The sequence below is a fragment of the Melozone crissalis genome, unplaced genomic scaffold, assembly GCF_028551555.1.
Source record: "Melozone crissalis strain CALT ecotype California unplaced genomic scaffold, PUWL_Pcris_2 ptg000689l_1, whole genome shotgun sequence".
In the NCBI taxonomy this organism is placed as follows: domain Eukaryota; kingdom Metazoa; phylum Chordata; class Aves; order Passeriformes; family Passerellidae; genus Melozone; species Melozone crissalis.
The window spans coordinates 9,059-22,671 of NW_026536353.1; the positions used below are offsets into that span (position 1 = coordinate 9,059).

At 43.4% G+C, this 13,613-nt stretch overlaps 1 protein-coding gene across 1 annotated transcript in view; it reads left to right on the forward strand.

Annotated features, from left to right (window-relative positions):
- Positions 1-203: 203 nt before the first annotated feature.
- Positions 204-13,613, forward strand: part of LOC128950517 (elongator complex protein 3-like) — a gene marked incomplete at its 5' end in the record, with an annotated part of 31,983 nt that continues 18,573 nt past the window's right edge. The window contains 6 exons of the mRNA XM_054295386.1: positions 204-257; positions 334-390; positions 467-660; positions 2,513-2,603; positions 4,746-4,811; positions 11,658-11,885. Coding sequence (XP_054151361.1) covers positions 204-257; positions 334-390; positions 467-660; positions 2,513-2,603; positions 4,746-4,811; positions 11,658-11,885 — 690 coding nt within the window. The remainder of the gene's footprint in view (positions 258-333; positions 391-466; positions 661-2,512; positions 2,604-4,745; positions 4,812-11,657; positions 11,886-13,613) is intronic.

Consider the following 13,613-nt stretch of genomic DNA (forward strand, 5'->3'; position numbering starts at 1 on the left):
AGCTGGAGCTGACAGCTGTGGGCACAGCTCTGCCACCCATGACCCTGGACTGCTGTGACCTCTTGGATGGAATAAACTGCATTTTGGAGAGCCATGTGAAGTCCCACATCCCTCATTTCGGCTCTTACAAGAGATCTCTCACCTCCATCCATCCCAACCATCCACACCAATTCCTGGTTTTTTCTTTGTTCTTTTCCCAGCAGTTTTTTGAGAACCCGGCGTTCCGGCCGGACGGGCTGAAGCTGTACCCCACGCTGGTGATCCGCGGCACGGGGATCCATCCAACCCCCAACTCTCCCACACCAATTCCTGTATTTTTTGTTCTTTTCCCAGGAGTTTTTCGAGAACCCGGCGTTCCGTCCGGACGGGCTGAAGCTGTACCCCACGCTGGTGATCCGCGGCACGGGGATCCATCCAACCCCCAACTCTCCCACACCAATTCCTGTATTTTTTGTTCTTTTCCCAGGAGTTTTTCGAGAACCCGGCGTTCCGTCCGGACGGGCTGAAGCTGTACCCCACGCTGGTGATCCGCGGCACGGGGCTCTACGAGCTCTGGAAGAGCGGGCGGTACCGCAGTTACCCCCCCAGCACCCTGGTGGACCTGGTGGCGCGGATCCTGGCCCTGGTGCCGCCCTGGACGCGCGTCTACCGTGTCCAGAGGTAATTCCCAACTGGAGTTGTCTCCGCGCTGCTCCGGGAGCGATTCCGGCCTCGATCCGTTAATTACGGCCCCGTCTGATTCGGCCTTCGTTATCGCCCTTGGACACTGCCAGGGATTCTCTGGGAATTCCGTCCCAAATCCCATTTCCTTCTTTCCCAGGGAATCCCCTCCATTCCCAGCTCTCCCAGCCTGGCACTGGATCCATCCCCCCCATCCCAGCTCCTCTCTGGGAAGGAATTCAGGACTCCAGGAAATTTCTCCCTTCCCTTTTCCATCCCCAAATCCCATAAAAATCCCTGGGGATGGATCCTGGATCCCAGAATCCTGGAATGGTTTGGGATGGGATCCGTGGACCTTCAATCCCATCCCATTCCAACCTTGATCCCAGATTGCTCCAACCGTTCCTTGGACACTGCCAGGGATTCTCTGGGAATTCCAGCCCAGCTGGGAATTCCTTCCCAAATTCCTTCCCAAATTTGAAGGGTTTTTTTGGGGAACTTTTTGGAATTTTAAAAGGATTTGACGTTTTCTGCAATATTTGGGGATTTGTGTTTTCTTGGGCATTTGAGGTTCTTTTTCTGGGATTTGGGGTTTTTTTGGGGTGATTGGGATACCCTGGGATACCCCAGGAATTCTTTCCCAAATCCCATTATTCCCTTTCCCAGGGAATTCCCTCCATTGGGAATTTTGAATTGAATTTTGGTGTAAATCTGAGGGATTTGGGGTGAAAATCTGAGGGATTTTGGGTGAAAATTTGAGGGATTTTGGTGAAATCTGAGGGATTTTTGATGAACAGGTGGAATTTTGGTGGAATTTTGGTGGAAATCCGAGGGATTTTGGAGAAAATCTGAGGAATTATGGTGGTAATCTGAGCGATTTTGGTGAAAATTTGAGGAATTTTGGTGGAAATCCGAGGGATGTTTTGTGAACAGGTGGAATTTTGGATGAACAGGTGGAATTTTGGTGGAAATTGAGGGATTTTGGGATGAACAAGTGGAATTTTGGTGAAAATCTGAAGGATTTTGGCTGAAAAGTTGTCATTTTGGTGAAAATCTGAGGGATTTTGGGTGAAAATGTGAGGGATTTTGGTGGAAGTCTGAGGGATTTGGGATGAACATTTGGAATTTTGGTGGAAATTTGAGGAATTTAGGTGGACATCTGAGGGATTTTGGTGAAAATCTGAAGGATTTTGGTGGAAATTTGAGGGATTTTGGTGGAAATCTGAGGGATTTGGGGTGAACAGGTGGAATTCTGGTGGAATATTTTTGGAATTTCAGTGGAAATCTGAGGGATTTTGGTGGAAATCTGAAGGATTTTGGATGAACATTTGAAATTTGGTGGAAATCTGAGGGATTTTGGTGGAAATCTGAGGGATTTTGGTGGAAATCTGAGGGATTTTTTGTGAACAGTTGAACTTTTTAAGGAAAATACCAAAATCCCCCCATGGAAAAATTGTGATTCTGATGGATTTTCCCCAAATTTCCCAATTTTTTTCTCCAGCAGCAGATAACGAAGAACACCTGGGTGATCCCTTTTTCCCCAGATTCCCAAGTGAAGAACTGACAGAAAACCCCAATTTTTAGGATTTTTAAATTTTATATTCAGATTTTTTCACTTTTAATAAAATTTGTGATTTTTTCTGTTAATTTTTCTTCATTTCTCATGTTTACTTTTCATTTTCCTTCTGTTTTTAATTGGTTTTTTGATTTCTTTTTCAACCAAACCTCGAAAACCCAACAGGAATTCGGGAAATTTGGGGATGGAGCGGTTTGGGATTTTGGCCTGAGGATGTTTTTTGGTGGATTCTCTATTAATTGTGCTAAAATTTGGATTTTTCCTGTTGTTTTGCAGGGATATCCCAATGCCCCTGGTGAGCTCCGGGGTGGAGCACGGCAACCTGAGGGAGCTCGCCCTGGCCAGGATGAGGGACCTCGGCACGCAGGTAAATTATCAAAAAATAATTCATTAATAATCATTTAAAATGTTTATTCATTTGGTTTATAAATCATTTGTATGTATTTGCAATAAAATATCATGAAATATTGAATAGGTATCTTTTAAAAATAATGAACAATGAAGGAAAATCTTCATTTGTTTTGTTGAAGGAGATTTGATGGCTCCACACAAATCAGGAGATGAAAAACCCAAAGGATGCAGATTTGGCTTTAAAAAAACCCCAAAAAATCAGATTTGGGTTAAAAAAAACCCCAAAAGAAGCAGATTTGGCTTAAAAAAAGAACCTGATTTGGCTAAAAAAACAAAAATAAATTTGGCTTAAAAAAAAAACCAAAAGGACCAAATCTGGCTTAAAAAAATCAACCAAAAGAATCAGATTTTGCTTAAAAAAAATCAAATTTGGCTTTAAAAAACAACCAAAATAATCAGATTTGGCTTAAATAAAACCCCAAAAGAACCAGATTTAGTTTAAAAAACCCAAAAAAACAAAAGAACCAGATTTGTCTTAAAAGAAAAACTCCAAAATAACCAAATTTGGATTTTGAAAAACTCAAAAAAAATCAGATTTGGCTTAAAAAAAAAACCAAAAAAGAACCAAATTTGGCTTAAAAAAACCCAAAAGGAGCAGATTTGGCTTAAAAAGAAAAACCCTCAAAGAACCAGATTTGGCTTTTGAAAAACCCCAAAAAAATCAGATTTGGCTTTAAAAAAAAACCAAGAAAAGGACCAGATTTGGCTTAAACCCCGAGAGAACCAGATTTGGCTTTAAAAAAAAAACTAAAAAACCAAATTTGGCTTAAAGGCTTAAAAAACCCCCAAAAAAGTAAATTAATTACTAAAAAGCTCCTTGCTGACAAGCTGCTTTTTTTTGGGGAAGAATTTAATTTTCCTCTTCCACCCCTGTCCTGAATGCACCTGGAAAGTGGGAGTTTAAATCCCATTTTTTTTTCCTGGTTTTTCCTCTTTTTTTTTTTTTCCATTTTCCCATTTTTTTCCCACATTTTTTCCCCTTTTTTCCCCCTTTTTTATCCTTTTATCCCGTTTCTCCCCCTTTTTTTTTTTGCCAAGCCCCTTTTCCCATTTCCCCATTTTTTTTTCCATTTTCCCCAATTTTTTCCCACATTTTTCCCCATTTTTCCCCCTTTTTTTATCCTTTTTTTCCCCTTTTCTTCCTCTTTTATTTTGCCAACCCCCCCCCATTTTTTCCCATTTTCCCCATTTTTTCCCATTTTTTTGGAGCAGAATTGGAGCCCTGAAATCAGAGGGAAAAGACAAAAAAAAAATCCTTTTAAAATTCTCCTCCATTTCTCTTTCCCACACGTTTACGTGAGGGAGGAGCTGGGGAGGAACTCTCAGATCTGGATCCCAAAGAATTCCGGGATTTTGGGATCCAGGACACAGGATCCATCCTGAGGGATTTTTATGGGATCTGGGGATGGAAAAGGGAAGGGAGATCCAAAATTCCCAGGGAATTCCCAAAATTCCTTCCCGGAAAGGAGCTGGGATGGGGATGGATCCAGTGCCAGGCTGGGAATGGAGGGAATTCCCTGGGAAAGGGAAAATGGGATTGGGGAAGGAATTCCTGGGGTATTCCAATAATCCCCAAATCCCCACCCAAACAAATCCCCAAATCCCCAAAAAATTCCACCAAAAAAATCCCTCAAATTTGGGCTGGAATTCCCAGAGAATCCCTGGGAGTGTCCCAGGAAAGGCTGGAAAATCCCGGAATTGTGGGGCGGGAATGGGATGGGATTGAAGGTCCATGGATCCCATCCCAAACCATTCCGGGATTCTGGGATCCAGGATCCATCCCGAGGGATTTTTATGGGATTTGGGGATGGAAAAGGGAAGGGAGAAACTTCCTGGAGTCCCCAATTCCCAGGGAATTCCCAAAATTCCTTCCTGGATCCCAGAATTCTCTTCCAATGGGATTGCAGGTCCCTGGATCCCATCCCAAACCATTCCGGGATTTTGGGATCCAGGACACTCAGGATCCATCCCCAGGGGTTTCGAACCCCAGAATTTATGGAATTTTCTGGAATTTTTTTCGGAATTTTCCGGAATTTTCTGGAATTTTCCAGAATTTTCCGGAATTTTCCATGCTCAGAGTTTCCCCGTTTCCCCCCAGTGCCGCGACGTGAGGACGCGCGAGGTCGGAATTCAGGAGATCCACCACAAAGTGAGGCCCTACCAGGTAAAAATCCCAAATTTTGGGAATTCCTGAGGAAATTCCGGGATCTGTGGATCTGCGCTGGGTGTGGGGGGTTTGCGCTTCCATAAAATTCACATCTCCCCTTTTTTACCCATAAAAACCGGAATTTGGGGAATTTTTGGAAATCCAATAATACCTTGGGTCTGTTGGGAGTAAGAATGGGAATTTAGAGATTTTTTGGGTGAATTTCCACGGTTTTTAGGCAAAATGTGTCTATTTAAATATGGATTTATATAGGAAAAAATGTGCATTAAAATTTATATAGAGAGATGTAAATATAGATATAAATATAAACATAGATATAAATATAAACATATGAAAATATAATTATAAATGTAAATATAAAATTAAAATTATATAAATATAAATAGGCACACATTTCTATTATATGCATTTTAGGTGTTGTATATTTATATAACACATATATGTTATATATAATGCATGTTATATATAATAAGTCAATATATCTGCATGTAATTGAAATTTTTTAAATTGAAATTTTGGGAAATCCAATAATACCCTGAGTGTGTTGGGAGTAAGAATGGTGAGTTTAGAGATTTTTTGGGTGAATTTCCACGGTTTTTAGGCAAAATGCGTCTATTTAAATATGGATTTATATAGGAAAAAATGTGCATTAAAATTTATATAGAGAGATGTAAATATAGATATAAATATAAACATAGATATAAATATAAACATATAAAAATATAATTATAAATGTAAATATAAAATTAAAATTATATAAATATAAATAGACATACATTTCTACCATATGTATTTTATATATTGTATATATATAAATAACATATACATGCTATATATAATGTATGTTATATATAATAGCACAATATATCTGCTTATAATTGAAATTTTTAAAAATGGAATTTTGGGAAATCCAATAGCACCCTGAGTGTGTTGGGAGTAACAATGGCGAATTTAGAGATTTTTTGGTGAATTTCCATGGCTTTAGGCAAAATTTGTATATTGAAATGTGGTTTTATATAGGAAAAAATGTGTGTTAAAATGTATATATATATATATGAATACATATATATGAACATAAATATAAATATAAATGTAAATATAGAATTGTATAAATACAAAAAATCCATGATGCATTTCTATTATATGCATTTTATGTATTATATATTTAAATAACATATGTATTATATGCTATATATAATGTATGTTATGTGTAATAATACCATATATTTGCATGTAATTGAAATTTTTAAAAATTGAAATTTTGGGAACTCCAATAACGCCCTGAGTGTGTTGGGAGTAAGAATGGTGAATTTAGAGATTTTTTGGGGTGAATTTCCCTATCCTGGGAATTCCCATATCCCAGAAGTTTCCATATCCCAGGAATTTCCATGTCCCAGAAATTTTCATATCCTGGAAATGTCTATATCCTGGGAATATTCATATCCTGGGAATTTCCATATCCTAGGAATTCCCATATCCCAGAAATTTCCGTGTCCTGGGAATTCCCATATCCTGGAAGTGTCTATATCCTGGGAATATTCATATCCTGGGAATTTCCATATCCTAGGAATTCCCAAATCCTGAGAATTCTCATATCCTGGGAATTTCCATATCCTAGGAATTCCCATATCCCAGAAATTTCCATGTCCTGGGAATTTCCATATCCTGGAAGTTTCCATATCCTGGAAATTTCCATCTCCTAGGAATTCCCATATGCTGGGAATTTCCATATCCCAAGAGTTCCCATATCCTGGAAATTTCCATGTGCAGGCAATTTCCATATCCTGAAAATGCCCATATCCCAGAAATTTCCATATCCCAGAAATTTCCAAATCCTGGGAATTCCCATATCCTGGGAGTATTAGTGTCCCAGAAATTTCCATATCCTGGGAATTCCCATATCCTGGGAATATTCACGTCCCAGAAATTTCCATAACCAGGGAATTTCCATATCTCAGAAATTTCCATATCCTGGAAATTTTTATATCCTGGGAATATCCATGTCTTGGAAATTTCCATATCCAGGGAATTTCCATATCCCAGGAATTCCCATATTCTGGAAATGTCAATATCCCAGAAATTTCCATATCCTGGAAATATCCATATCCCGGGAATTTCCATATCCTGGGAATTGCCATATCCTGGGACTATTAGTGTCCCAGAAATTTCCATATCCTGGGAATATTCATATCCCGGGAATTTCCGTATCCTGGGAATTGCCATATCCTGGGAGTTCCCATATCCAGGGAATTTCCGTATCCTGAAAATTTCCATATCCTGGGAATTGCCATAAGCTGGAAATTTCCATATTGTGGAAATTCCCATATCCAGGGAATTTCCATATCCTGGAAATTTCCATATCCAGGGAATATCCATATCCCAGGAATATTCATATCCCAGAAATTTCCGTATCCTGGGAATTTCCATATTCTGGGAAATTCCATATCCTGGGAATTGCTATATCCCAGGAATTTCCATATTCTTGGAATTTCCATATTCTGGGAAATCCCATATCCTGGAAATTTCCATGTCCTCAGAATTCCCATGTCTTAGGTATTTCCATATCCTAGAAATTTCCATAACCTGGGAATGTTCATATCCTAGAAATTTCTATATCGCTGGAGTTCCTGTGCCCTGGAAATTTCCATATCCTAGGAATTTCCATATCCTGGGAATATTCATGTCCCAGGAATTTCCATATCTTGAAAACTTCCGTATCCTGGGAATGTTCATATCCTGGGACTATTCACATCCTGGAAATTTCTATATCCTGGGAATTTCCATATTGTGGAAATTCCCATATCCTGGGAATTTTCTTATCCCAGGAATTCCCATATCCTGGGAATATTCACGTCCCAGAAATTTCCATAACCAGGGAATTTCCATATCTCAGAAATTTCCATATCCTGGAAATTTTTATATCCTGGGAATATCCATGTCTTGGAAATTTCCATATCCAGGGAATTTCCATATCCCAGGAATTCCCATATTCTGGAAATGTCCATATCCCAGGAATTTCCATATCCTGGGAATGTTCATATCCTGGAAATATTCATATCCTGGAAATTCCCATATCCTGGGAATTCCCATAAGCTGGAAATTTCCATATCCTGGGAATTCCCATATCCAGGAAATTTCCATATCCTGGCAATTCCCTCTTCCTGTTCCTCCTCAGGAAGGTCCAAAGCAATTCCGGATTTCACTTCCAATAAATTAAATTCCAGCAGGAATTTTGGGGTGCTGGGAAAAGCTGGATCAGGGATCCACTTCCAAACCCCCTCCCCATCCCAAATCCCAAACCGATCCCCGAATTCCTGAATTTCCTCTTCATTCCTGCTTTGGAATTCCACGGATTCCTCAGGCTTGGAGGAGTTTGGAGAACATTCCCTGAGTCCAGAAGATTTTTCCAGTCAGAGATTCCAGGGAATTTTATTCCCTTGGTTTTTTTTTTCCTTTGTGATGAGTGAAATACTCAAATCAAAAATCCCAAAAAACCTCCAAAATTCCCAAAAAATCCCCAAAAAACTCTCAAAAATCCCCCAAAAATCCCCCCAAAAAATCTCCAAAATCCAAAAGAATTCCAAAAAAATTTCCCGTTTTTTCCAGGATCCGAGGCCGCTCCGGCTCCCGGGAAAATCGGGAATTTTTTCCCGCGTTTCTGCCGGGTCTCATTTGAATTGCAAATGAGGGGAGGGCGGGCTCATCCCGGGCTTTTCCAAGCGGAAAATTCCCTTTGTTCGGGCAGGAGCAGGAATCCCGGGAAAAGCACCAGGAGCTTTTCCATGGATGTTTGGGGGGATTGGTGAACAACCAGCATCATCCCCCTGATGGGAAACGGGATCCTGATTAATTAATTAATTAGTTAATTAATCACCGTCTCTAATTAATTAATAATCTGAATTTTGGGGATGTTTTTTCCCATGTCTGGGATTTTATTTGGAGGTGTCAGGAGGGGTTGGGAATGCTGGAGAAAATGAAATTATGGATCCCGGAAGGGTCGGAGCCCAATTCCTGGAAATCAGAGGGATTGTGTTGGGATAACGAGGAATAAATAAATAAAGCACATTTTGGGGCTGGATTGGGTCCAGAAAAATTCCAGGTATTTAATGGGATTTTTACAGGAAAAAGGGAAGGTTTGGGGACAGGGAATTGTCGCTGCAGGGTTCAGGGAGAGCCCGGATGGGGTTTGGGGCAATCTGGGATCAGGGGTGGGAACGGGATGGGATTGAAGGTCCCTGGATCCCATCCCAAACAATTCCGGGATTCTGGGATCCAGGACACTCAGGATCCATCCCCAGGGGGTTTTATGGGATTTGGGATGGAAAAGGGAAGGGAGACCCTTCCTGGAGTCCCGAATTCCCAGGGAATTCCCAAAATTCCTTCTCATGGAGGAATTGGCATGAGGATGGATCCAATGCCAGGCTGGGGGAGCTGGGAATGGAGGGAATTCCCTGGGAAAGGGGAAATGGGATTGGGGAAGAATTCCCGGCTGGGCTGGAATTCCCAGAGAATCCCTGGGAGTGTCCACGGAAGAGTTGGATCACCCTGAGATTGGAATGGGATGGGATTGAAGGTCCATGGATCCCATCCCAAACCATTCCGGGATTCTGGGATCCAGGACACTCAGGATCCATCCCCAGGGGTTTTTATGGGATTTGGGATGGAAAAAGGAAGGGAGACCCTTCCTGGAGTCCCCAATTCCCAGGGAATTCCCAAAATTTCTGGGCATGGGGATGGGGCTGGATCCAATGCCAGGCTGGGAGAGCTGGGAATGGAGGGAATTCCCTGGGAAAGTGGGAATGGGATTGGGGAAGGAATTCCCAGAGAATCCCTGGGAGTGCCCAAGGAAAGGCTGGAGCAGCCTGGGATGGCGGAAGGTGTCCTGGGAATGGGGTGGGATTGAAGGTCCCTTCCCACCCAAACCATTCCACGAGTCTGTGCCAGAGATCATCACGATTCCCATCTGGAACCAAACTGGCTTTGGGAAATCCCTTCCTGTTTGCTCTGAGCCGTATTTATGGATCCATGGAATTGGCTTCCCTCTCACATTTTCCATTTTCCCTCCTTTCCCATCTCCTCCATCCCTCTCCCAGCTCAGGTGGGTTTGGTCCGTTGGATTTATGAGGCCAATTCCAAATTCCCATCTGGAATTAAATCGGCTTTAAGGAATCCCTTTGTTTTTGCTCATATTTATGAATGTACGGAATCGGCTTCATTCTCACATTTTCCATTTTCCCTCTTTTCCCTCCTCGTCCATCCATCTCCCGCCCCAGGTGGAGCTGATCCATCAGGATCACATGGCCAATTCCGAATTCCCATCTGGAACCAAACTGGCTTTGGGGAAGAATCCCCTCCTGTTTGCTCTGAACATATTTATGGATCCACAGAATTTGCCTCACTCTCACATTTTCCTTTTTCCCTCCTTTCCCTCCTCATCCATCTTCCTGCCAGATCGGGTGAAGCTGATATGTCAGGATCACGTGGCCAATTCCAAATTCCCATCTGGAATTAAATTAGCTCTGGGGAATCCCCTCCTGTTTGCTCTGAGCCATATTTATGGATCCATGGAATTGGTTTCGCTCTCACCTGTTCCTTTTCCCCTCCTCTCACTCCCAGCTCAGGTGTGGTTGATCCATAGGAATTATGTGACCAATTCCAAATTCCCATCTGGAATTCAATTGGCTTTAAGGAATCCCTTTGTTTTTGCTCATATTTATGAATCTACGGAATCGGCTTCATTCTCACGTTTTCCATTTTCCCTCTTTTCCCTCCTCGTCCATCCATCTCCCGCCCCAGGTGGAGCTGATCCATCAGGATCACGCGGCCAATTCCGAATTCCCATCTGGAACCAAACTGGCTTTGGGGAATAATCCCTTCCTGTTTGCTCTGAACATATTTATGGATCCACAGAACCGGCTTCCCTCCTTTTCCTCCTCATCCATCCCTCTCCCAGCTCAGCTGGGTTTGGTCCGTTGGATTTACGAGGCCAATTCCAAATTCCCTTTTGGAACCAAACTGCCTTTATGGAATCCCATCCTGTTTGCTCTGAGCCTATTTATGGATCCATGGAATCGGCTTCCCTCTCACATTTTCCCTCTTTTCCCCCCTCCTCCGTCCCGCTACCATCCCAGGTGGAGCTGATCCATTGGGATCACGTGGCCAATTCCAAATTCCCATCTGGAATCAAATTGGCTTTAGAGAATCCCTTCTTGTCTGCTCTTATTAATGGATGCACGGAGTCGTCTTCGCTCTGATATTTCCCCTTTTCCCTCCTTTCCCTCCTCATCCATCCTGGTCTCAGACCAGGTGGGGCTGATCCATCAGGATTATGAGGTCAATTCCAAATTCCCATCTGGAATCAAACTGGCTTTGGGGAATCTCTTCCTGTTTGCTCTGAGCCTATTTATGGATCCATGGAATCGGCTTCCCTCTCACATTTTCCCTCTTTTCCCCCCTCCTCCGTCCCGCTACCATCCCAGGTGGAGCTGATCCATCGGGATCACGAGGCCAATTCCAAATTCCCATCTGGAACCTAACCGGCTTTGGGGAATCCCTTCCTGTTTGCTCTGCGCATATTTATGGATCCACGGAACTTGCCTCACTCTTTATGGATCCACAGAATTTGCCTCACTCACATTTTCCATTTTCCCCTTTTCCCCTCCCGCTCCCCGCCGCAGGTGGAGCTGATCCGCCGGGACTACGTGGCCAATTCCAGATTCCCATCTGGAATTAAATTGGCTTTATGGAATCCCCTCCTGTTTGCCCGTATTTATGGACCCACTGAATCGTCTCCCCTCTCACATTTTCCATTTTCCCCTTTTCCCCTCCCGCTCCCCGCCGCAGGTGGAGCTGATCCGCCGGGACTACGTGGCCAACGGCGGCTGGGAGACGTTCCTGTCGTACGAGGACCCGGAGCGGGACATCCTGGTGGGGCTGCTGCGGCTGCGGCGCGGCTCGGCCGCCGCCTTCCGCCCCGAGCTGCGCGGCGGCGCCTCCGTGGTGCGCGAGCTGCACGTCTACGGCAGCGCCGTGCCCGTCAGCAGCCGGGACCCCTCCAAGTTCCAGCACCAGGTACCCAAAAACTGCCAGATTTCCGTCTGGTCCCGCCTCCTTCCCCGGAGAAATTGGAGTTTTGTTTAATTCCACTCGTTTGCTCCGAGTTGGGATGGAGCCAGGATGGGATTTGAGCTCCTTCATGCTGGAATTTTGTTTTGGGTTTTTTCCTGATGGGATCACGTTCAGCAGCCGGGACCCCTCCAAGTTCCAGCACCAGGTACCCAAAAATTGCCGAATTTCCGTCTGGTCTCGCCTCATTCCCCAAAAAATTGGAGTTTTGTTTCATTCCGCTTCTTTGCTCCGAGTTGGGATGGAGCCAGGATGGGATTTGAGCTCCTTCATGCTGGAATTCTGTTTTGGGTTTTTCCCCAATGGGATCACGTTCAGTATCCAGGATCCCTCCAAATTCCAGCACCAGGTACCCAAAAATTCCCAGATTTCCTCTGGTCTCGCCTCATTCCAGCATTCCATCTCCTTCCCCAAAAAATTGGAGTTTATTTTATTCCGCTTCTTTGCTCCGAGTTGGGATGGAGCCAGGATGGGATTTGAGCTCCTTTTTGCTGGAATTCTGTTTTGGGTTTTTCCCCAATGGGATCACGTTCAGCATCCGGGATCCCTCCAAATTCCAGCACCAGGTACTCCCAAATTCCCAAATTTCCTCTGCTCTCACCTCATTCCACCATTTCATCTCCTTCCCTCACAAAAAAAATTGGAGTTTTGTTTAATTCCGCTCGTTTGCTCCAAGTTGGGATCGAACCAGGATGGGGTTTGAGCTCCTTCATGCCGGAATTTTGTTTTGGGTTTTTCCCAATGGGATCACGTTCCAATCGTAAAATTGGAGTTTTGTTTAATTCCACTCGTTTGCTCTGAGTTGGGATGGAGCCAGGATGGGATTTGAGCTCCTGTTTGCTGGAATTCTGTTGCTTCCCAGTATTTGGGGTTTTTCCCAATGGGATCACATTCCAGTCATAAAATTGGAGTTTTGTTTAATTCCGCTGGTTTGCTCTGAGTTGGGATAGAGGCAGGATGGGATTTGAGCTCCTTTTTACTGGAATTCTTAGACTTCCCAGTTTTTTGGGTTTTTCCCCAGTGGGATCACGTTCAGCAGCCGGGATCCCCCCAAATTCCAGCACCAGGTACCCAAAAATTCCCAGATTTCCTCTGCTCCCACCTCATTCCACCATTCCATCCTCATTCCCTCACAAAAAAACCTGGAATTTTATTTAATTCCACTCATTTGCTTCAAGTTGGGATCAAACCAAGATGGGATTTGAGCTCCTTTTGCTGGAATTCTGTTGCTTCCCAACCTTTTGGGGTTTTTCCCGATGGGATCACGTTTCAGTCAAAAAATTGGAGTTTTGTTTAATTCCTCTCATTTGCACTGAGTTGGGATAGAGCCAGGATGGGATTTGAGCTCCCGTTTGCTGGAATTCTGTTGCTTCCCAGTTTTTTGGGGTTTTTTTTCCCAATGGGATCCCTCCAAATTCCAGCACCAGGTGCTCCCAGCATTCCCAGATTTCCTCTGCTCCCACCTCATTCCACCATTCCATCTCCTTCCCTCACCAAAAATTCCACCACGAGGAAAAAATTCCCTGAGGAATTCACTGACCTCAATCCTGCAATATTCCCATCCCAAAAATCCGGAATGTTTTTTTGGAACCCAGCTTCACATCCTGCCCTTGCTCACGGCTTTGATTTTGACCAAAATTCCCTTTTTTTTCCCTGTTTTTCCTCCAATTCCAG